Source organism: Equus przewalskii, chromosome 9 (genome assembly GCF_037783145.1).
Source record: "Equus przewalskii isolate Varuska chromosome 9, EquPr2, whole genome shotgun sequence".
Taxonomy (NCBI): domain Eukaryota; kingdom Metazoa; phylum Chordata; class Mammalia; order Perissodactyla; family Equidae; genus Equus; species Equus przewalskii.
In genome coordinates this window covers 6,331,372-6,351,452 of record NC_091839.1, presented here as the reverse complement: position 1 = coordinate 6,351,452, position 20,081 = coordinate 6,331,372, and the positions used below count along the sequence as shown (strand labels likewise).

General features: G+C 58.3%; 2 protein-coding genes across 6 annotated transcripts; one reads left to right on the top strand and one right to left on the bottom strand.

The window, feature by feature from the left end:
* Nucleotides 1-337: 337 nt before the first annotated feature.
* Nucleotides 338-9,237, top strand: LGI4 (leucine rich repeat LGI family member 4). Its single transcript, XM_008515119.2, has 9 exons — nt 338-1,349; nt 1,770-1,841; nt 2,084-2,155; nt 3,610-3,681; nt 3,810-3,881; nt 4,107-4,276; nt 6,666-6,830; nt 6,924-7,429; nt 8,308-9,237. The coding sequence occupies exons 1-9, from the start codon at nt 1,180-1,182 to the stop codon at nt 8,620-8,622; spliced, it is 1,614 nt and encodes a 537-aa protein (XP_008513341.2). The 5' UTR covers nt 338-1,179; the 3' UTR covers nt 8,623-9,237.
* An 815-nt stretch (nt 9,238-10,052) lies between these two features.
* On the bottom strand, nt 10,053-16,118 carry FXYD3 (FXYD domain containing ion transport regulator 3). Of its 5 annotated transcripts, none has more exons than XM_070632601.1 (8): nt 15,758-16,118; nt 13,044-13,230; nt 11,902-11,934; nt 11,770-11,793; nt 10,871-10,945; nt 10,741-10,777; nt 10,391-10,428; nt 10,053-10,268 (listed from the first exon to the last, which is right to left on the bottom strand). In XM_070632601.1, exons 2-8 carry the CDS (start codon nt 13,084-13,086, stop codon nt 10,255-10,257), a joined length of 264 nt encoding a protein of 87 aa, XP_070488702.1. In that variant the 5' UTR covers nt 13,087-13,230; nt 15,758-16,118; the 3' UTR covers nt 10,053-10,254. The 5 variants fall into 5 exon arrangements, with proteins under 5 accessions (XP_070488702.1, XP_070488700.1, XP_070488704.1 ...); XM_070632599.1 differs by having other exon boundaries at nt 13,044-13,101; XM_070632603.1 differs by having other exon boundaries at nt 13,044-13,128; nt 15,758-15,920.
* Between the last annotated feature and the right edge of the window lie 3,963 nt (nt 16,119-20,081).

Genomic DNA, 20,081 nt, shown 5'->3' with positions numbered 1-20,081 from the left:
GCCCTGGGGCCAGCCGCCTGGGCTCTACCCCAGCGGGGTAGCCTAGACCTCATGTTACTTGACCTTTGTCCTCAGTATGTCCACCTGTAAAATAGCCATATAACAGTGTCACCCTCAGGGGGCTGTGGTGAGGTCCCGATGAGCTAGCAGATGAACTTTTAGGACAGGGCCTGGTGCAGAGTCAACGCCAAGCAACCGGGTGGCATCATCCTCATTTTCCTGCTGGGGTGGCTCCCTGCCCCAAAGGGTGGTGGGCACTCAAGGGGTTAACTTCCGGGCAGGCAAGGGAGCTTATGGCTTTGGGATGAGACAGCTGCCCTGTTGAGTGTGGCCACCAGAGGGAGCAGCTGGCCCTGAACTGGCCCCTCCAGGGCTTGGTGACAGCACCCATCACACCCTCCTGGAAGCAGGGGAGGGGGCAGGCTGGGAGTGGCCGGGCCGGCTCCAGCCCCTGTGCTTTCTCCTCCCGCCCCCCTCCTGCCCACAGAGCCATCTGGTTCTCACCCTAGTGACATCCTCACACTCCTTGAGTGGGGTGGACTGGGGGATCTGGGGAGGGGGCTGGCTGGGAGTGGCTCCAGCCCTCGGCGGCCCCTCCCCTCCCATGGGGCCATCCAGTCCTTCCCCAGGGCTGCTCTTCCTTTGGCCTCTGACCCCCTCCTCCTTCTCACCCTGCTTTGCCCGGCGCACCCGGTGCCCAGCGAGTCCCTTTCCCAAACCTCCTGGGAGAAGGGGCGTGGGAGGAGGCGAAGAAACTTACAGAGAGCTGGGAAGGGGGGGGTAGGGAGCCAAGAAATAAAGACACCAGACAGAGGGAGACACACACACACACACACACACACAGAAAGAGAGGCCAACAGAGACTGAGAGACAGAGAGACAGAGACAGAGAGACAAAGACAGACAGAAGGAGAGAGAGACAGAGAGTGGGAAGCAGACGAACTCACTGAGGCAGAAATACAAGAGAGAGACAGAGAGGGAAAGAGAAATAAACAGAGAATTAGACCCAAAGAGATACAGGAAGAAACACGGACCGAGAGATCGAGAAAGGGGCGAGAGAAGCCGGCGGAGCGTGCCAGCCGGCGGGATGGAGGGGCACCTGGCATGGGAGATGTAGTGGCCACGACCTGGGCGGAGCTGGGTGGGCAGAGGGAAGCGGGGCCTCGCAGGGGTGAGGGGCATGGGAGGGGCGGGCATTCTGCTGCTGCTGCTGGCAGGGGCGGGGGTGGGGGCAGCCTGGAGACCCCCAAAGGGAAAGTGTCCTCTGAGCTGCTCCTGCTCCAAAGACAGTGCCCTGTGTGAGGGCTCCCCGGACCTGCCCGAGAACTTCTCCCCGAGCCTGCTGTCACTGTGAGTGTCAGGCCCTCCGGGGGCCTGAGGGTGGGGATGGGAGTCCCGGGACCCCAGGGGTTGGGGGCAGGATGCCAGGGGCCCCAAGGAAACAGGGGCCCGTCAGGATCTTGGGAGGTGGGCAGCAAAGGATGTTGGGATGCCTGAAAGGGGGCCTCTGGGATCTGGAAGGCGGCTGAGGGAAAATTCCAAAGGGCAGGGGCGGCACCAGGGGCCCGGGGGGAGGGCTAGCCAGGGGGTGGAATGAGCGCTGCTGGGCTCCTTGCCAAACGAGGGGGCAAATGCCCGTCTCCCGGGTTGTGGGGAAGAAACATCAGGGTCAGGGTGGCATGCAGAGTCTCCCAGAGGGGAGACGGCTCTGGGGTGGGACTGAAGCCTTACAGTGGTTTCCTCCTGACCCACCACTGCCCATGTCCCCAGCTCACTCGTCAGGACTGGAGTGGCCCAGCTGAAGGCCGGCAGCTTCCTGAGGGTGCCGACCCTGCACCTGCTGTGAGTGGGGTCCGGCTGAGCGACGACTAGCTCGAGGGAGGGGGTGTTCATGCATGTGCCTGGGGGGTGTGCGCACATGTGTGTGCGCGTGTCTGTGAAGCATCTGTGTCCACGCACCTACTTACATAGCATGCATATGTGTGTGTGACCATGCCCATGTGGGTTGAGGGTGGGGGCCAAGGTTAAAATGTCAGAGACGGGGCAGCAACTCTGGAAAAATTCCTTTCTTGCCTCCTCGCCAGCCTCTTCACGTCGAACTCCTTCTCCGTGATTGAGGACGATGCGTTTGCGGGCCTGTCCCACCTGCAGTACCTGTGAGTGAGGCCAGGGGATGGGGCAGGAATGGGGGACCGGGAGCGGAAGCAGTGGCCCCTCTGTGGCTCCCAGAGCAGAGGCAGGTAGGGGCTTGTTGCCCTGGAGAGGAAGTGTCTGGACAAGGGTCTCTCCTGGAGGTGCAAGAGGCCTGGCCTCTTGAGTGGGGTCCGGGCTCCTTCTTAGCTGTGTAACCTCGGCCTGCTCACTTCACCTCTCTGTGCATCAAGACCCACAAAGGGCCTGGCTGACCCAAGACTGTTTCTGGCCCTACCTCACTTATGGGAGGCCAGGGAGAGGGCAGAGAGGCCGGAGCCAAGGGAATGTTTCAAATTACCAGGAAACAATTCTGAGTTGGGTGGTGATGGTAGTGATGATGGTGATGGTGGTACTGATGGTGGTGGTGGTGATGACGATGACAGTGCTGGCATTGGTGCTGATGTTGCTGGTGATGATAATGTTGGTGGTGGTGATCCTGTTGCTGCTGCTCATGGAGAAGTGGTGGCGTTATTGAGGATGATGAAGTGGGGATGATGCTGAGGAAAATGGCGGACTCAATGGTAATGGTGCTGTTGTTGATACTGGTAATGAAATTTGAAGGGTTAGTGTTAGTGATGACTATCAATGTGTGGGCATTGGTAATGACGGCATTGGTGTTGCTGTTGGTGTTGGCTGTGGGTAGAATGTTAGTGTTGGTGTAATGGCAATGTTGTTGGTACTGGGTTTGGCAGTGATGGTGGAGGTGTTGGTATGTATGAAAATCATGGCAGTTGTGGTACCGGTGGTGGGTGAAGTTGTGAGTGCTGGGCATCATGGTGATGTTGTTGGTGTTGGCGATGCTGATGCTGATGCTTTTGATAACGGTGGTAGTGTTGGTGATGATGGTGGCAGTCATTTTGGTGTTGATCATGGAGGCTGTGTTGTTGGTGACGTTTATCAGTGTTGCTGGTGTGGGGTTTGGTAACGACAGTGTTGGTGTTGGTGTTGGTATTGATGATGGGAGTGGGTTGTGATGTTGGTGTTTGTAAAGATGGTGGCAGTGTTGATGACAGTGGTGGCATGGCATGGTGATGGTGATAATGGCAATTATTGGTACTAAGGTTGACGACAGTGGTAGAGGCCTGAGGGTTGGTCATAACGGATGGTGGTGGAGGTATTGGTGGCAGTGCTGGTGTTAGTGGTCATGGTAGCAGTAATGGTGATGGGGTGATAGTGTTCATTATAAGGTTGGCAGTGACCCTAGGGTCAAGTTCTTGGCTCCCGGGATTGTACGCTGGGACCTTGGTGAGGAAAGTTTTCGGGGGAGGCTTCCTCTGGGTTTATGCAAAGCACTGAGTGGGGGAGAATTCAGCCTATTCCAGTGGCCTGTGGCTTCTATGGGGTGAGTTCCCCCAACCACTGTGGAGCCACGGCAGGGCACTGAGGGCCTTCCCCTCACCCCACCTTCCCTCCACAGCTTCATTGAGGACAATGAGATTGGCGCCATCTCTAAGAATGCTCTCAGAGGACTTCGCTCACTCACACACCTGTGCGTGCCTCCCAGGCCCCGCCCCTCCACTGCTCCAACCCCTGACATCACCCCACGCCCCGTCACCCAGGGACACAGGGCATCCTGGTAGCTGCTGATGGTTCCTCCTCCTTCTCTCCCTCCACCAGGAGCCTGGCCAATAACCACCTTGAGACCCTCCCCAGATTCTTGTTCCGAGGCCTGGAGACCCTGACTCACGTGTGAGGCTCAAGGGGGTTGGGCGGGTGGGGGTTTGGAAGTGTCTGAGAGGGGAGGAGATATTGGTGCCCAGTTTTGGTCTGCACAAATGAGTATTGCTGGTTCTTGCGTATTTTTCACACCATCTATGGGACCCCATCCTGAGCTCTTGTCTGGGGAAGGGTGGGGGAGGTGGCCTCCAGGGGGTGGAAGCCGGGTCGCAGCCCCTCCCCGGCCTCTTGCCCCAGGGACCTCCGTGGGAACCCGTTCCAGTGTGACTGCCGCGTCCTCTGGCTGCTACAGTGGATGCCCACCGTGAACGCCAGCGTGGGGACTGGGGCCTGCGCCGGCCCCTCCGCCCTGGCCCACATGCAGCTCCATCACCTCGACCCCAAGACGTTCAAGTGCAGAGCCATAGGTGGGGGCTTTCCCGGCAGGGTGGGAGGGACAGCAGGGGCTCCCAGGAGAAGGTGGGAGGTCAGGGGGAACAGCCGCCAGGGCTGAGGGGCTCAGCTCACTCCCTGCTCTGACATTTCCTGGCGGTGAGACCCTGAGCAAGCAGTGTCGGCTCCCTGAGCCTCAGTTTCCTCATCTGTAGAATGGGGGTAACAAATCGTGCCATGAGATTGCTGTAAGAATTCAGTGATGTTGTCCACACCTGCGTCGGCACAGCACCTGGGACGGGAGTTCCTTTTAAATGTTCCCTCTCGTTGTTGTTGTTATTAATATAAAATTGACTATTTCTAAATACTTCCTATGATCATTTTGCTTTGCCATAAATATATTTTGGTGACTTTATGGTTACTGGGCAAAGCAGAGGGCATGGCAGTGATAAAGACAGCCTGGGTCTTGCCCTCTCAGAACCCCCTGTTCAGAGGAAGGCAGAGAATGATGCCCGAGCGTGGCCGGGACTGGGATGGGGGAAGCGCAGAGTGGTCGGGATGGGGGAATTATCATTATCATAATTATTAAATTATAATACTAATCTATATTATTAATAATGTTTTATCATTAAATGATAATATAAATAATAATATACATTATAATAATATCTATACTAATAATGTTATTGATATAAATATTAATAATAATGGGGCTGGCCTGGTGGCACAGCTGTTGGGTTCGCATGTTCCCCTTCAGCGGCCCAGGGTTCGCTGGCTCGGATCCCGGGTACAGACATGGCACCGTTTGGCAAGCCATGCTGTGGTAGGCGTCCCACATATAAAGTAGAGGAAGATGGGCACAGATGTGAGCTCAGGGCCAGTCTTCCTCAGCAAAAAGAAGAGGATTAGCAGCAGTTGTTAGCTCAGGGCTAATCTTCCTCAAAAAAAAAAATAATAATGATAACTAATAATATTAACGATAAGAGATGTAAGACATATTTTTGGTCTGTGGGACTCAGAGAAGAAGAGACCTTAACTTGGGGCTTACTCTTTATTCATTTATTCAACAAACATTCGCTGAGGTCCACTCTGTGCCCAGCCCTGTGAGAGGTGACAGGCACACTGTGGTGACCAGCCCTGGGCCCTGGCCTCACAGTCCTGGGGGAGTGGAGAGACATACATTCAATAAGTCACAGGGAGTGATCGGGGAGATTGACCTGCCTTATATGGGGCATCAGAGAGGGCTCCCTGAAGGGGTGCCTCTGGATTTAGCAAGTGAAGTACAGAGGGAAGGGGATGCTAGAGAAAGGGGACTGCAAGTGTAAAGGCCCTGAGGCAGCATAGAGCTTGTCTTGTTTAGAGATCAAAAGCAGGCAGGTCTGGCTTGGGGGAGTGAGGGAAGGGAAGGACACAGATGAGGCCGAAGGCCCAGGGCCTCCTGTGCAGGGCTTTGAGAGCCACAAAGAGGAGAGTGACTTTACCCCGAGGGCTGTGGGAAGCCATGGAGGGTTTTGAGCAGAGGGTGATAATTTGATGGACATTATTAAAAGATCCTCCTTTGGGTGGGCATCCTTGGTGGCTTGGTTCATTGCCTCAGCCCTGGCACCTGGAAACAGGGCCCGGCACGTAGAGTGAAGTGTTATAACCTGGAGTCAACCGCCTGGCTCCACCACCGCCGCGCTGGGCAACCGCCCGCATCGCTACCATGAAAGCCAAGTTGCTATAACAAAGAGGCTCAAAATCTCATGAATTAAAGAAAACAGAGGGGTTGATGTGCAGCCCAGGCCAGCGGAGCAGCCCCTGGGCGTTGTCCTGGTCCTTGTGGTTGAAGCCGAGTTGTAGCACGTCCATCTGCAGCTCATGGGGAGCAGGGGAAGAGACGGAGGCCAGGACGAGCCATCCTCACGCCCACGGGGCCAGCCTTACACCCATCACTCTGCTCTTGTTCCACTGGGAACTTGGTCTGGACGTGGTCAGTCCTAACTCCGGGGGTGGGGGGGGGTGATGGTGCTGGGACAATGTGGCCCCCAGCTGGACAGCTTTGTGCCCACTGCAATCCTATTTCACACAAGTTGGGAAGGATGGATTGTGCTGGGCACCTGGCTGCCTGTGCCACTTAGCCATAGTTTGCCCACCTGTAAAGTGGATATTATTACTATGGAAGGCCCTTCACAGGGATCTTGTGAAGTTAAATGAATTAATAAATATGCTGTTTCTAAGCAATTATTTGATGATGCCATGCAGCTTAGAAAATAAAGTCTTACCATGGTGTTGTGCGTTAATACATCTATAGATAAAAAGATTCCTATGTCCCTATGAGGTGGACACTGTGACGGTCCTCATTTCAGAGATGTGAAACCAAGGCTCGGCCATGAGGACCCTTGGGGTCCCCGGGGCCTGCCTGACTCTCTCCTGCACCCCCAGAGCTGTCCTGGTTCCAGACGGTCGGGGAGTCGGCACTGGGCGTGGAGCCCTTCTCCTACCAGGGGGAGCCCCACATCGTCCTGGCACAGCCCTTTGCCGGCCGCTGCCTGATCCTCTCCTGGGACTACAGCCTGCAGCGCTTCCGGCCCGAGGAAGAGCTGTCCGGTGAGTGCCCGTCCAGCCTCCTGCCTTCCCCATGGCCCGCCGGGGCTGGGGGGTGACCGCCCGCCGGCCTGACCCACCCTCCTGCTCCTGCAGCGCCCTCGGTGGTGGCCTGCAAGCCGCTGGTGCTGGGCGCACGTCTCATTGTGCTGGCTGCCCGCCTTTGGGGGGGCTCGCAGCTATGGGCCCGGCCCAGCCCTGGCCTCCGCCTGGCCCCCGTGCAGGCCCTGGCCCCGCGGCAGCTGCTGCGGCCCAATGACGCCGAGACCCTGTGGCTGGACCAGCAGCCCTGCTTCGTGGTGGCCGATGCCTCAAAGGCGGGCAGCACCACGCTGCTGTGCCGGGATGGGCCCGGCTTCTACCCGCGCCAGAGCCTGCACGCCTGGCACCGGGACACGGACGCCGAGGCCCTGGAGCTGGATGGCCGGCCCCACCTGCTGCTGGCCTCGGCCTCGCAGCGGCCAGTGCTCTTCCACTGGTCCGGGGGCCGATTCGAGAGGCGCACCGACATCCCCGAGGCCGAGGACGTCTACGCCACACACCACTTCCAGGCTGGCGGGGATGTGTTCCTGTGCCTGACACGCTACATCGGGGACTCCATGGTGAGGCTGGGCCCTCAGGTGGGGCAGGCAGCAGAGGCCACAGGCCGGCCCACCCACCACCAGCTCCCACTCAGGGCTGGCTTTTCCGCGCTGCCCACCCGGTGTGGGCTGGTCTTTCAGCACTGACCCCACCTTGCACATTGGCCTCTAAATTCTGACCCGACCTCACAGGCTGACTTTCCAACTCTTACCCCACCTAATGTGTTGATCTTTGAACTCTGACCCCACCCCAGCACTGACTCCAAGACTGTAACCCCTCAAGGCTGGATAACCCTAAACCACTCCCCATCCCCCACACTGACACTGGCCCCAGACTCAGATTGTACCCCTAAACCCTGGCTCTGTAACTGACACACTCCAGGACTTACATTCACCCACAAACACCACACTCTGAACCCCCCAGGCTGACAGCTCACCCCCGCAGACACTGTCTTTCGGGAGCGAGGTATAGCCAAGGCAGGACTCTGAGCCTAGAAGGCCTAGCCTGACTCAGATGTGCACAGGCCATCTGTGTGTGGGCGCAGGGGCAGAGGGGGGAGACCGGGGGGCGGCTGCTGCAGCGGTCCCAGAGGGAGGTGACTGTGGCCGGGCCGGAGTGTGGCCAGGGCGGATGGGAGGGATCTAGACATTATAGGTGAAACTGCCACATTCCGTTGCTGACTGATGCTACATGGGGTGTGAGGGAGAGAGAGGGGCCAAGATTGACCCCAAGCTTGTGGCCAAGCAGCTGGGTGGTGACATGATGAGAAAGCTGCGGGAGTGGGGGGGCCCACAGGCCTCTGTTTCCAAGCTGTCCCAAGTCCTCTGGAGCCTAGAGGACTTCCGGCAGGCCTGACCCTCCTGGACCCCAGGCCCTGACCAGCAGCCGCACTTTGCAGGTCATGCGCTGGGATGGCTCCATGTTCCGCCTGCTGCAGCAGCTTCCCTCACGGGGTGCCCACGTCTTTCAGCCACTGCTCATTGCCAGGGACCAGCTGGCCATCCTGGGCAGCGACTTTGCCTTCAGCCAGGTCTTCCGCCTGGAGCCTGACAAGGGGCTCTTGGAGCCGCTGCAGGAGCTGGGGCCCCCAGCCTTGGTGGCTCCCCGGGCCTTCGCCCACGTCGCCCTGGCGGGCAGACGCTTCCTCTTCGCTGCTTGCTTCAAGGGCCCCACACAGATCTACCAGCATCACGAGTTAGACCTCAGCGCCTGAGACCGGACGGGACCCTGAACATGGTTGATGGGGGCTGGCATGCGGAGTCTTAGGTCTCTGGACCCTCCTTGACTGGCCTCTTGGACCCATTTGAGGTGACGCCTGGTCCTGTGAGATGCTGACCACAGACCGAGCTCAAGGCAAGAGCTGCCCCTCCATGGGGGCAGATGCCCCACCAGGGGTGACTTGGGGCTCAGGCGGGCACACTGCACGGAGCGGAATACGGAAGTCACGATGCGGGTAATGTGTAAAGCTCCAGGTGGTCTGGAAGCGCCCCCTCAAACCACTCACACCGCTCCCGCTCCCGGTGAAAGTACAGAGGGGAGAGCTTTCCTCTCCCCGCTAAACTCAATCCGGCCAATCGCTTTCAGTGCCCGCCTCCATGACGTCACCGGTCGCTGGGCAGGTTTCCCTGCCTGTCTGGCTCACTTCCTCTGCTGCTTGTACGCATGTCTGCTGCCGAGGCGGAAGCCCGACGTGCCGACCCACTGCGCGTGCGCGGGGAATAGGCGGCAAAGGGAGATTTGGTGCCGGGAGCCCCGGGTTCCCTTCCCGGTGGGTGACAGGGAGGAGGACGGAAAGTGTGTGAGCTCAATAAACGCGCTATGCACCTGCCCTCCGTTGCCGTGAGATCACTGGAAAGGGGGAGGGGCGGGCCTGGGGAGGGTGGCGCTGCTGCGCTGTCTCTAAGGAGCGCGGGCAGGCGTTCTGGGGGCCCCAGGGGATGTTCGGGGGATATAAGGGCATTATTAGGGACAGGTCACAGGTGTACTGTGGGTCTCCTTGGAGTCATGTCTCCGGACATGGTGGGAGATATTTTGGGGTATTTTGAAGAGTTTTAGGCCTCTTATGGGGTCGCTCATGGGGACACTTTGACGGTCTTACTGGGTTTGAGGTGGCTCAAGGGAGTCTGAGGCGCATTGGAGGTTTTCACACTATGTGGCCTTCAGTGTTATTAGGGAGTATCATGGGAAATTATTTGAAGTCCTCACAGGGACATTTGGGTATTAGGAAGGGTCTTCGATGATAAAGTGGGGTCCCGGGGAAGTGGGAGGGTCACAGGGTCTTACTATTATTATCGCCATCTGGGTACCCATGTCTGGTGGGTTGATCCTGTATCCTGGTTTTCCTGGGATGGTACCCGTGTCCACCTGAGTGTCCCAGCCTTGCGTCTAGTTAGAGCCCCCTTCACTCTCAAAAGTCGCCTCCATTTGGCTGCTAGAAAGTTTTAAATTGCACGTGTGGCTCCCGTGGCCGTGCAGGCAGAGGGCAGACCCCATGCCATCCACCAAGTCACAGGGGTACAGGCCTTTGGGTTTTTCCCGGCAAAGAGATTCAGGTGCCAGCTTCTGTGCCAGCCCTCAGCACATATCCACCTTCTCCTGGCCCCCCATATCCCACCCCAGAGCTCACAGAGCGAGTCTTGAGGATGATTGGGCAGGAGGCAAGATCATTTTAGATTAAAAACTGAACAAAGAGACCCCTCCGGTGAGAGGTGGGATGAGGCCCTGGCAAAGCCATCTGAGGAGAGGAGGGAGAATTCCGTCCAGGAGTTCAGGCTCCTGTGCCGAGCATGGACTTGGGAAAAGAGAGAGGCCCTCCGAGCTCTTATGGCTGGTCCATCCTCAGGAGTTACTGGGCAGAGCCTGGAAGAGGTGATGCGTCAGCCTGTGAGAGTGGATTGAGTACTTTCTCCCCAGGGCGCATGCGCACACACACCCCCCTCACATCCCGTGTTCCCCTCAGCCCCCTTCTGTCTCTGCCTTACCTGGAGTGATGAGAGGTGGGGCATCCCCTGGTCGGTGGCTGGGGAAACAAGAGTGATGGGGTCTGTGTCCACCCGTTTGTCCTCTCCCTCAAACCCAGAGTATTCTCAGTTGCCCTGACATAGCTTCCTGGCTCTGTTTCCATTGTAAGGTTGTATCATCCCAGGGACCAAAGCTTTTCAGGGTGTGGGCCCTCTGACAATTATCAGCTCTGAGGAATAAACCTGGGCAATCTTAGTGGCAGGAACTCTCCAGGGCAGAGCCTGGAGGCCTGGCCTCTTTCTGCCAGAAAGATCCAGCTCTTTCACCCTGAAAGGTGTCTAGCCAGCGTGAGGTTGGGAGCTCCTCTTACCTGGGCTTCTGGCGGAACTTGCATTTGCATTTCCCACCTGTTGGGGGGAGGGGAATGGTCAGGGGAGGGGCCCACAGCCCTGCCTTGCCCGCCCCCTTCCCCCCCCCCCACCGCCCACTCCTCCACTCACTCATGAGGACCAGGATGCCCACGGCGCACAGAATCCCCGCACAGATGAGCCCGCTGACCCGGAGGCTGTGCCAGTCTAGGAGAAACCCAGAGGGGGCCCTCAATGCCAGCCGGTGCCCTCCCATCCAAGCCCCCATCCACTTGACACCCAGGGCGTGGAGGGCACTGGGGATGTGGCAGTGGAGGGAACAAACACACCCCAGCCCTCCTGTGCTCACGTCTACTGCACACACAAGCCAGCGACAGGAAACTTAATGTGGGGTCAGGTGGGGAGGAGCAGTCTGAAGAGAAACAGGCAGAGCCAGGGGACAGAAGGCCAAAGGGCAGCTCTTTGTGGGCGAGGGGTCAGGGAAGGTCTCTCTGAGGGGCGACATCTGAGCAGAGACCTGAGGAGGTGAGGGAGGGAGCCGTGGGGCTATATGGCAGCAAGTGTTCCAGGCAGGGGGCGCAGAAGGTACAAAGGTCCGGAGGCTGGGAGCGTGTCTGCTGTGTCTGAGCAACAGCAGGGAGGCCGGGGCGCAGGTGTTGGGGGAGTGGGGACAGAGGGCTGGCAGGGCGGATCGTGGGGAACCTGCGGGCCTCGGGAGGCCTCGGTCAAACGGCTCACCTCCTCCGGGCAGTTTTCTCAAGCCAGCCCTTCTCCCACCCGTTGATTTGAACCATCACAACGGCTTCTTGTCAACTGTCCTGGCTTCCTGTGTGTGTCTAACTTTCTTGCTGGAAGAGAATCTTCCCAAGGACCAGGTGGCATGTCTTATTCCCTAATCTGCTGTGTTTCTGTTCAATCCTAGCCCGGGCCTGCTCCGTTTCACCCACGTCAGATCCTCACCCAACCCTGTGGGACCCTTGGCACAAAATAGAGGGGTGGGAGGAGATGAGGGGAGGGGTGCCGGTTCTCACCATAGTAGAAAGGACTGTTTTTATCTGCAAGGAAAGAAACAAAGAACGTGAATCCAGGCCAACAGCCAGGATGCCGGGCCCCTAGGGGGAGAATTAGGGGTGTGGCTGCTGGAGCAGGCCCGTCTGACTCACCTTCGGGGTCGTTGGCTTCCAGGGCAGGCAGGCCTGGTGGGGAGAAGCGGGGAAGAGAGGAAAAGGTGGTTCTGGCCTCAGCAAAGCTGGTATGCAGAGCCGGGAGCCTCAGGGGCCTCCAGATGGGGTCCCCTGACGCACAGTTCCCCACCTCCCGAGGGCACAGGCCCCAGCCCCAGACTTGCTGCCTCTGCACGGCCCACATCGGAGATGTGGACTCCCCCACTCAGCCCCGATCCTGCCAACCATGCCAGTACTTTGCCTCCTGAAATAGGTTTTAATCTGGGTGGCTTTCCCCACCCTTGGCCCGTGTTTCCAGACACCTGGCTGGCCCACGCTTCCGGTCAAGCCCACCGGTGATGTTGGTCCCAGCCATTCTCTCTGCTGTCTCCTGATGCCGCCACCTCCACACTGCACTTGTCCTCATGCTCGCTCCCTAGTCCCCTTTAAAGCAACTTACTAACTATAAAACTGAATGCCCTTTATTTAAACATGCCACTTTACATCAGGACTCTGAATGGAACACAGCCTCGTCCAAGGAGAGATAAAAACGAATACAGTGGAAGCAAAGGACGAGCACTATGTTCTGGCGAGAAGCCATGGGCCGCCTCTGCTCTGGGCCTAAGCTTCTTTGTTAAAGGGAGATTAATAATTTTTAGTTATATTTAAAGCACAAACACAGTGCTTACTCTGTTCTAAGTGCCTTTCGAATACTAACTCGTTTAATCCTCGCAATGACTCTGTAAGTAGGTGCTGTTATTGGCTCCACTTGTACAGACGAGGAAACTGAGGCACAAAGGGTTTCAGGAACCTGCTGCCTAACCACTGAGCGCCCAGTTACCCCTGGTAATAAAGCGGTAGGGGGGGTGTCGGAGGCACGGCAGCACAGGGCCGGGCCTTCTCCTTGAGGTCCTCAAGGAGACATGGAACGCTGACCTTCTGGCTCTGGGAGCTGCGGCTATAAGAGGTCCTGTCTCTGTGTGTCCCTTGGACTCACCAGTGTGACACTTGTTACCCTCAAGGAGATGCCGTCCTGATAGTCACCACCCCACAGGGAGGCAGAAAGCCCAAGAGACACGCATGAGAGACACACGCGAGGCTTGTGGGGCTCAGGGCAAGGGGGCTCGGCGGGCTGCACTCACCTGCCAGGAGGATGAGCAGGCTCAGGGCCACCAGGTCTTGCATGTCCACGTGCCAGCACTGGAGGGGTCCGGGGGGAGGGTCCAGCTTTAGCAGGGCCAACAGGATGCCAGGCCGGTGCCTCTGGTTCCCAATCCCCTCCTACTCTGCTCCCCACCCCTGCATGCCGCTCGCCCCAGGGCAGAAAGGCTGGGAGAGGAGAAGAGCCGAACAGCGAACAGCGGGCGGGGCTGGGTGGGAGCGCGGCCTGATGAGGGCGCAGCAGTAACAACCACTGGACCCGAAGCGAGGCTTCCAGTGGATCGCCCTGGCAACCAAATGAGGGAGGCGCTGCCTGCTGTTACCCCCATCTTACAGATGGGGAAACTGAGGCTGTGAGAGGTGGAGGTGGTGCCCAGGGTCGCCTTGCCAGGCAGGGGCATTTATACCAGGCCTGGCCCTGCAGCAGCTGTCCCTCTGCAGGCCTCTCCAGGCCTCGGGTGTTTTGGGAAACGGGGTGTTGGGAGCCAGGTGGCAGGAGGCCCGGGGTGCTGGGAGTGTCTCCCGTAGACAGCTCGGAGCCTGCCCGCCTTGCCCAGACTTTGCAGACCGCGGGCTGGGCCCCACAGGGACCCAGCTGCCTCCTTGGGCTGCTCAGGGCTGGGTGTGGGGAGGAGGGAACTGGAGGCTGGGGGCAGGGGGCAGACCCGGGAGACCAATCGGCCTGGCTGAAGCCCCAGCCCCATCTCCTGTCCCAACCTGTCCCCTCCGCCCTGTTTCTGTGCCACCCCCACCCCCGCCTCTGCCCCATCCCTGCCAAGTGCCTCCTGGCAGCGAATGCTTCCCATTGCCCGCCCCCCACCACCATGGGCCTGCCTGAAGAGCACACCTGGTCCCTTCCTGGTCTAGAATCAGTCCATCCTCCTGCGTCCTGTGGTCCTGCATGCCTGCGATCAGCCCCTGGTCTCTGCGCGTCCCCCTGCCCTCTCCCTGCCCACGCCCCACGGCCACAAGCGTATGTTGTCATAATCTTGATGGCAAGAGCTAACATGTCCTCTGAGCCACGCTGTGCTGGGCACCGCCGGGTGACCTTGCAGTGTGTTCACTCCTGCAACTCCCATCTCACTGGTGGCAGAACACACCCCTCCCCCAAGCCCGGGGAGAAGCCCATGTGACGTTTCCTGCTGTGTCCCCGAGGGGACTCCTGTCCCCAGCTGGAGAGAAGGCCCCTGTCTCTCTGTCCGTATCCTCCACGTAAGCCCACCTCACGTCTCTCTCTGCTTCCTGCACGTTCTCATAGCCTCCTCCACCCCGCCATGCCCCGCACCCCAGGTCCTGGCCATCCTCGCAGCTTCCCTGTTAGTCCCATATGCCAGGCTCAGAATCCTGGTTTGAGCATCCCTTTCTTGCAGGAAGAGGGCCTGGAGCTTTAGGGAGCATTACTAAGGTGTTTAGGACCCCAAAAACTCTGGGGGAGAGCTCAAGTGGGTGTGTGGGCAGAGGGCCTGCTGGCTCCAGGCGTGGGTGTGTCTAAGGACCGCCTGTGTCTAAAGCTACTGCATGAGGCCTTATCGACGGGGATGGCGGGAACCCTCGTAATAAGAGCTAGTTCTCCCTGAGAGCCGACCCCACGCCGGGCTGTTCTCAGCATTTCGTGCTGGATCACTCCACAATCCTCACGGCCTGATGAAGCTGCCGCTACGATTATCCCACGTTGAAGTCGCAGCCCTCTGACCCCTGCGAACTCCGCTTAACGCTGTGTGCCGTCACCCGGGACTCAGTCTCGGCTCTTAGGCCTCCTTCCGGGATCCTCCAAGCCCCCCGGCCCACCGTGAGGCTTCCATTGCCTAGTCCCCAGCATGTCTCCCAGCCACCCCAGCACAGGGAGACTGGCGGGTGGTCTCAGTGCCCCCAGCCCCTGCCGGCTCTCCCGCGGTGCCCGGCTGCCGGAGCTGGTGTCCTGGCCCTCGCCTGCCCTGCTCAGGCTGCTGCCGGAAGAGGCCCCGGGGCTCCCCAGCCACTGCGGCCGTGTGAAGGCCTGGAGGGAAGGCGGCCAGTGGGTGGGGGCTCTGCCCACCCCTCTCTGCTCCCCGCTGGCCCCAAGGTCCTAACACCTGTGTGAGGACTATTTCCGACATCCACCCTCTGCTATCCGCTCTGTTCCTCCAAGACGGTGGCCAGGCCCTTCAGGTGTATGAAGAATGACTCCCCCTTGCCCCTGAAATCTCCTACTGACTCCCCATTTGATAGCTTCCCCAGGAAGCCGCTACCCGCTTTTCCTAGCCATCTCCAGGGCCCACACCTCCCAATCCCTAGACACCCCGAGTCCACCCAGTCACCCACCCATCCACTCTGACGCCCCCAATCCAGCCCTGGTCCACCTGGATTCCCCATCCACCAGTCACCCCCCTCACCCCTGTCCACCACATGCCCCCGATCCAGACACTTCTGCTCCACTCAGACAACCCCTGTCTACCCGAACCCTCCAGTCTCCCCGGCACCCCAATCCCACTTGTGGGCCTCACCCTCACCCCAGCTGGCTCCCCCAGCCCCCAAAGAGTAGAATGATGGGGGAAGATCCCGTTAGGGGAGGGGGCTGTCTCTAATCTGCCCCCCCCCTCAAAAGGACCCTGAGGGGGAAGTTTCTAGGGTCTTTAACAGAGGCGTGGAGGGAGGGGCAGGGGTCGTCTGGGGGCAGAGCCAAGGCGGGGCTGGCGGGAGGGCCCCAGCTGCTCACCTGTGTGGCTCCCCAGGCTGCGTGAGGCTCCAGGTTCCGGGAGGGGGGTGCCTGCGCAGCCCGGTCCTGCCTTTATCCGCAGCTGCCCCGCCCTAAGCAAACCTGGGCAGGTAGGCGAGACGAGCCCAGACGCCCAGACGAGTGAGCGGGCTCCCTAAAGCTCAGGGGTTCTCTCACCCCATTCCTGCTCTTAAAGAGACAGTTCCCCCACCCCTCCAGCCACTAGTGCTGGGGAACTTCCCAGGGGGGTCTCCAGGGTCCCAAAGCCTCAGGTGAGGCAGAGGGAGAATAGGATGGGTGGGAACTCTGCTCCTCACATTGGGGGCCAGGCTTTCTCCAATCTCCTGCCCCTCAGAAAAGGACCTGAAGGAGGAAGTTTCCAGAGCTTTAAGAGCAGAGCTCCTGACTGGCGGGTGGTGGGGGAAGGGGGTGCGTTGGTGTAACAACCTAATTTCTTTTACTTAGATGCTGTGTTGTGCCTGGAGGAGGGATTGGTGGCCATGATGGGATCTAGAGTCCCCTTCCAGGCCGCTTGGGGCTGTTGACACAGCTTGAGGTCGGCAGGAGATGCTGATAGGACCGAGGTCGTGGGGGTAGCGGTGAGGGTGGGGGCTGCTGGGCCTTAGACCGAGACCCCCGCATCATGCCCATGGAGCCCATCATGCCCTAGGGAGATGGGGACCTGGTTCCCAAGCACCAGGCAGACCTTCCCAGCCCGGCCTCCTCCCAAGGGTGCTGGGAGCCAGACGCCGGGGCCTACTTAGTGGGCGTTGGGGTGGCGCCCGCCTCCACTCCAGATAAGGCCACTGCACTGTGCAGGGCTCCCCTCCCCACTCCTCCCTCTCCTGCCCCTCCTCCTCATGGCATTCCTTCCGGCTGGGGTCTGTGCAGGCCCCCACACGGTCTCCGTTGGGGTGCCCCCTCCCCCCAATTCCGTCTTTTCAGACAGAGGGACTTTTGTCTGGGGGCTGGATGGAGAACAAGGCGCCTTTGAGTGGCTGGCGGAGGATTGGGGTCATGGGGAGGGGCAGGGCCAGGAAGGGGTGGCTCTGCACTGGCCACCAGCTGGACTCCAGGCGACCCCAACACCACAGCGGGGGTGGGGCAGAGGGGCACAGGGGCCGGGCCAGGGAGAGGATCCTGGCGGGAGTGTGGACTGTAGGGAGGGAAAGCGGATTTCGAGGTCAAGACTCTGCTGGGGGCTGCGTGCTGGGGGCAAGGAGAAAGGACCCCCCCCCCCCCGGTTCTCAGCAGGGAGGGGCACCCAGATACATGCTGTCTTTATGTGGTGCCCTTGGGCAGTTTCTCAGTCCCTGGCCCCAGACTCGGACAAGGCCTCTCCCCACCCCATTAAGGAGGGGACAGTCCCTATAAGGAGAGGAGAGGGCACTCAGGGTGGGGCTCAGTCAAAACAGGAGGTTCAGGCGGGGATAGAAACAGGGTAAGGGGAGACCCGAGGGCAAGGATCCCAGTCCAGTTAAGGGGGATCCCAGTCCAGTTAAGGGGGATCCCAGTCCAGTTAAGAGGGTCTTTATGTCTGGGCAGACAGCATCTCTTGCCCACACGTTTCAAGACTGCAGTCCCTGGGAAGACCCCCTGGGTGGTCTTGCGAGCAGAGTGGTGTCTCCCTCTGCTGGGAAGTCCAGGAACTGCAGGCATCGGGAGCGAGCAGGGGCAGGTGCTGGGTGGCTGGGAGGCACGCTCTGTCCTTGACCTGCGCCAGAGTCAGCGAACTCAGATGCCGAAGGGGAGGGCAAGAATCGCGAATGACTGAAGCAGGCCGGGCGTGACACTATAAGGCACGGTGGCGACTGGGCAAAGAGGAGAGCTACTGTCCTGTCTGAAGGGCAGCCGGCGAAGAGACCGAGCGAGCTCACCTGGACGGATACAGAAGTAGCTCCCAGACATCTTGCTACGGGAATAAAACAGGATGTAGAGAAGTACGCTACCATCTGTGAGGGGGAAATAATGTGTATGCATACACTTGTATGTGAGTGAAACATCTTTGGAGATTGGCGCCTCTGGTTATTCCTGGGGAGGGGGATGGAGGGGCTGGGGAACAGGCTGGAAGGGAGACTCACTATCATCATACACCCTCTTGTACCTTTTGAATTTTACATCCCCAAAATGCACTACTTTGAAAAAAAGTTTAAATAAAAGACTTGAAAGAGGGGGCCAGCCCCATGGTGTAGTGGTTGAGTTTGGCATGCTCCACTTCAGCAGCCCAGGTTCAAGGGTTCAGATCCCGGGCTTGGACCTACACCACTCGTCAGCCATGCTGTGGCAGTGACCCACAAATAAAGTGGAGGAAGATTGGCACAGATGTTAGCTAAGGGCAAATTTTCCTCAGCAAAAGAAAAAATAGAGTTAAAGGATAGTTTCTATACGGTTCCAGCCAATTGCTGCTACATTTTCAATAGATGTAGGAAATCTGAATCTTTATGCCGAATTCCCCATATTAAAAGTTGGCTCAGGTTTTTAAAAAATTATGCAGGTCAAAGAAAACACATCTAAGGGCTGCTTTCAGCCTGGGGGACCACCAATTAGAGACCTCGGCCAACTTCACTTCTCGAATCTTTAATTGCCATGGTCTTGCCTTCAGATATACAGATGCTTATGGGGCTTGTACCCAACCTGGGCCAACAGTAACTTCCTCCCAGGCTGGACCAGACAGTGCCACATCCACGCGTGTGCTGGGCTGGAGCTGGGGCTCGTGGCCAGAGAGGCAGGACCCAGGACCCATGTGGACAGTGAAGGTGTGCACGCTGGGACCCTGGAGAGGCCTGCAGGGGCGTGGGGAGCTTGCATCCTATTGGGGGTTGCATCTCTTTTGGGGTGAGTATTCTAGGCCGATTTGACTTCAGTCATATTGAAAGTGTGCCCACTTATTTATATGTGTCCATGTGGATGTATGTCTTTTATATGTAAATATATGCTGCATATATTATTACAGTATATAGTTACCAAAGGCATTTGAAATATTTCCCCTTCATTTTGCTTTTGCGATCATTTGACCCTGAAGAACGTGTTGAAGCTGATTTCTCAGTATCCTGGGAATTCTTGCGAAGTGAGAAAAACCAAATCTACAGGTAGTTTCTGAACATCACAGAGTTTTCTGGAATGCCAAATTGAAGTACTGAAATCAAGGCCCCAGGGTGTCGCTGATTCAATGCTGTATTAATTTTGGTTTTGCCCTTTGCTTTGATATTCAGGGGTCAGTAACTTTATTGTTCTTCTTTTGAGATTGTGAGCGTTTCTGCAGGCTCCTGGCAAGCTTATAGGCCCTAGACGGGCCAGCCTTGGGTGCGGGAGCCAGAGGCACCCCAGCCCAGGTGAGGGGGTCTGGTCGGGCTGGGGCCCACTTCCCAGGTAGAGGCTGAGAGGCTGGGCCAGTGAACCGGGGACGTGCGGTCATGGCAATGCTCCAAGCTCATACTGCCTGGCCAGATGGGGACCGAGATACTGCGGGCCAATGCATGTGGCCTTCTGGGGCTCTGTGGAGCTGCTCCTCATGGCCTCATAATTCAGCACCTGTGGAAAAAGAGCAAGAGCTGGCAGGGGGCTGTGTCCTGCCACTTTGGGTGGCGTGGCTGTGGGCATGTCTGTCGGAGTCTGCCTGGCTCCCAGGAGCCACGTAAAGTGCCACACAGGGCGGCCTGGGGTCTGCAGGCCCCTTGAGCTCTGCCCTCGGTGCTGCTGTGATGTCGTCACACCAAGAGAAGCTGGACATGTTGATTTTTATGGTGAAATCTCCTGACTTTTAAGTGTTGGTGACTGACTTTTAATTTCTGTAACACTTTGTGGACCAAATGAAATGTGTCCAATGGTTGGATCAGGTCCCCTGGATCAGGGATTAGGCAAGATGGGGGGAGGTTCAGGTCCCCCTCGTTGTCAGTCTGCTCCAGCCACCTGGGCCTCCTCTTCCTGGAACGCTCCAGGCATGTTTCTGCCTCAGGGCCTTTGCAACATCGGTTTCCTCTGTCTGAAATTCTTGTCCCATGTGTCAGCACGGCTCATTCCCTTACTTTCCTCAAGTCTTGGCCCAGACACCACCTTCTCCTGTGGCCTTCCCTGACCACCCTATTTAAAATCACCACCCCCCACGCTGCGCCCTTTCGGTCCCCTTATGACTTATCTATCTTCAAAGCGTGTTCTAGGAAACTCCTCTTTGCTTTTTCCATTGTCCGTCTCCCTGTGAGCACGTCGGCTCCTCCCCAGGATTCCCACCTGAAATTATTGACAGTGCCTGGCAAGCGGTGGGCGCTCAGGAGGCGTCTGCTGACTAAGAGAAGGGCATTCTTGTCCCTCCTCATGGTCACAGAGG

Excerpts from the sequence above, each read along its gene's own strand:
- LGI4 (XM_008515119.2), top strand. The coding sequence starts at position 1,180 with ATGGGAGGGGCGGGCATTCTGCTGCTGCTGCTGGCAGGGGCGGGGGTG. Across the intron at positions 1,842-2,083 it reads GTGCCGACCCTGCACCTGCT|CCTCTTCACGTCGAACTCCT; the intron begins GTGAGTGGGGTC and ends CCTCCTCGCCAG. Across the intron at positions 4,277-6,665 it reads GTTCAAGTGCAGAGCCATAG|AGCTGTCCTGGTTCCAGACG; the intron begins GTGGGGGCTTTC and ends CTGCACCCCCAG.
- FXYD3 (XM_070632601.1), bottom strand. The coding sequence starts at position 13,086 with ATGCAAGACCTGGTGGCCCTGAGCCTGCTCATCCTCCTGGCAG. Across the intron at positions 10,778-10,870 it reads GGGCATCCTGGTCCTCATGA|GTGGGAAATGCAAATGCAAG; the intron begins GTGAGTGGAGGA and ends TCCCCCCAACAG. Across the intron at positions 10,429-10,740 it reads AAGTTCCGCCAGAAGCCCAG|CCACCGACCAGGGGATGCCC; the intron begins GTAAGAGGAGCT and ends TTGTTTCCCCAG.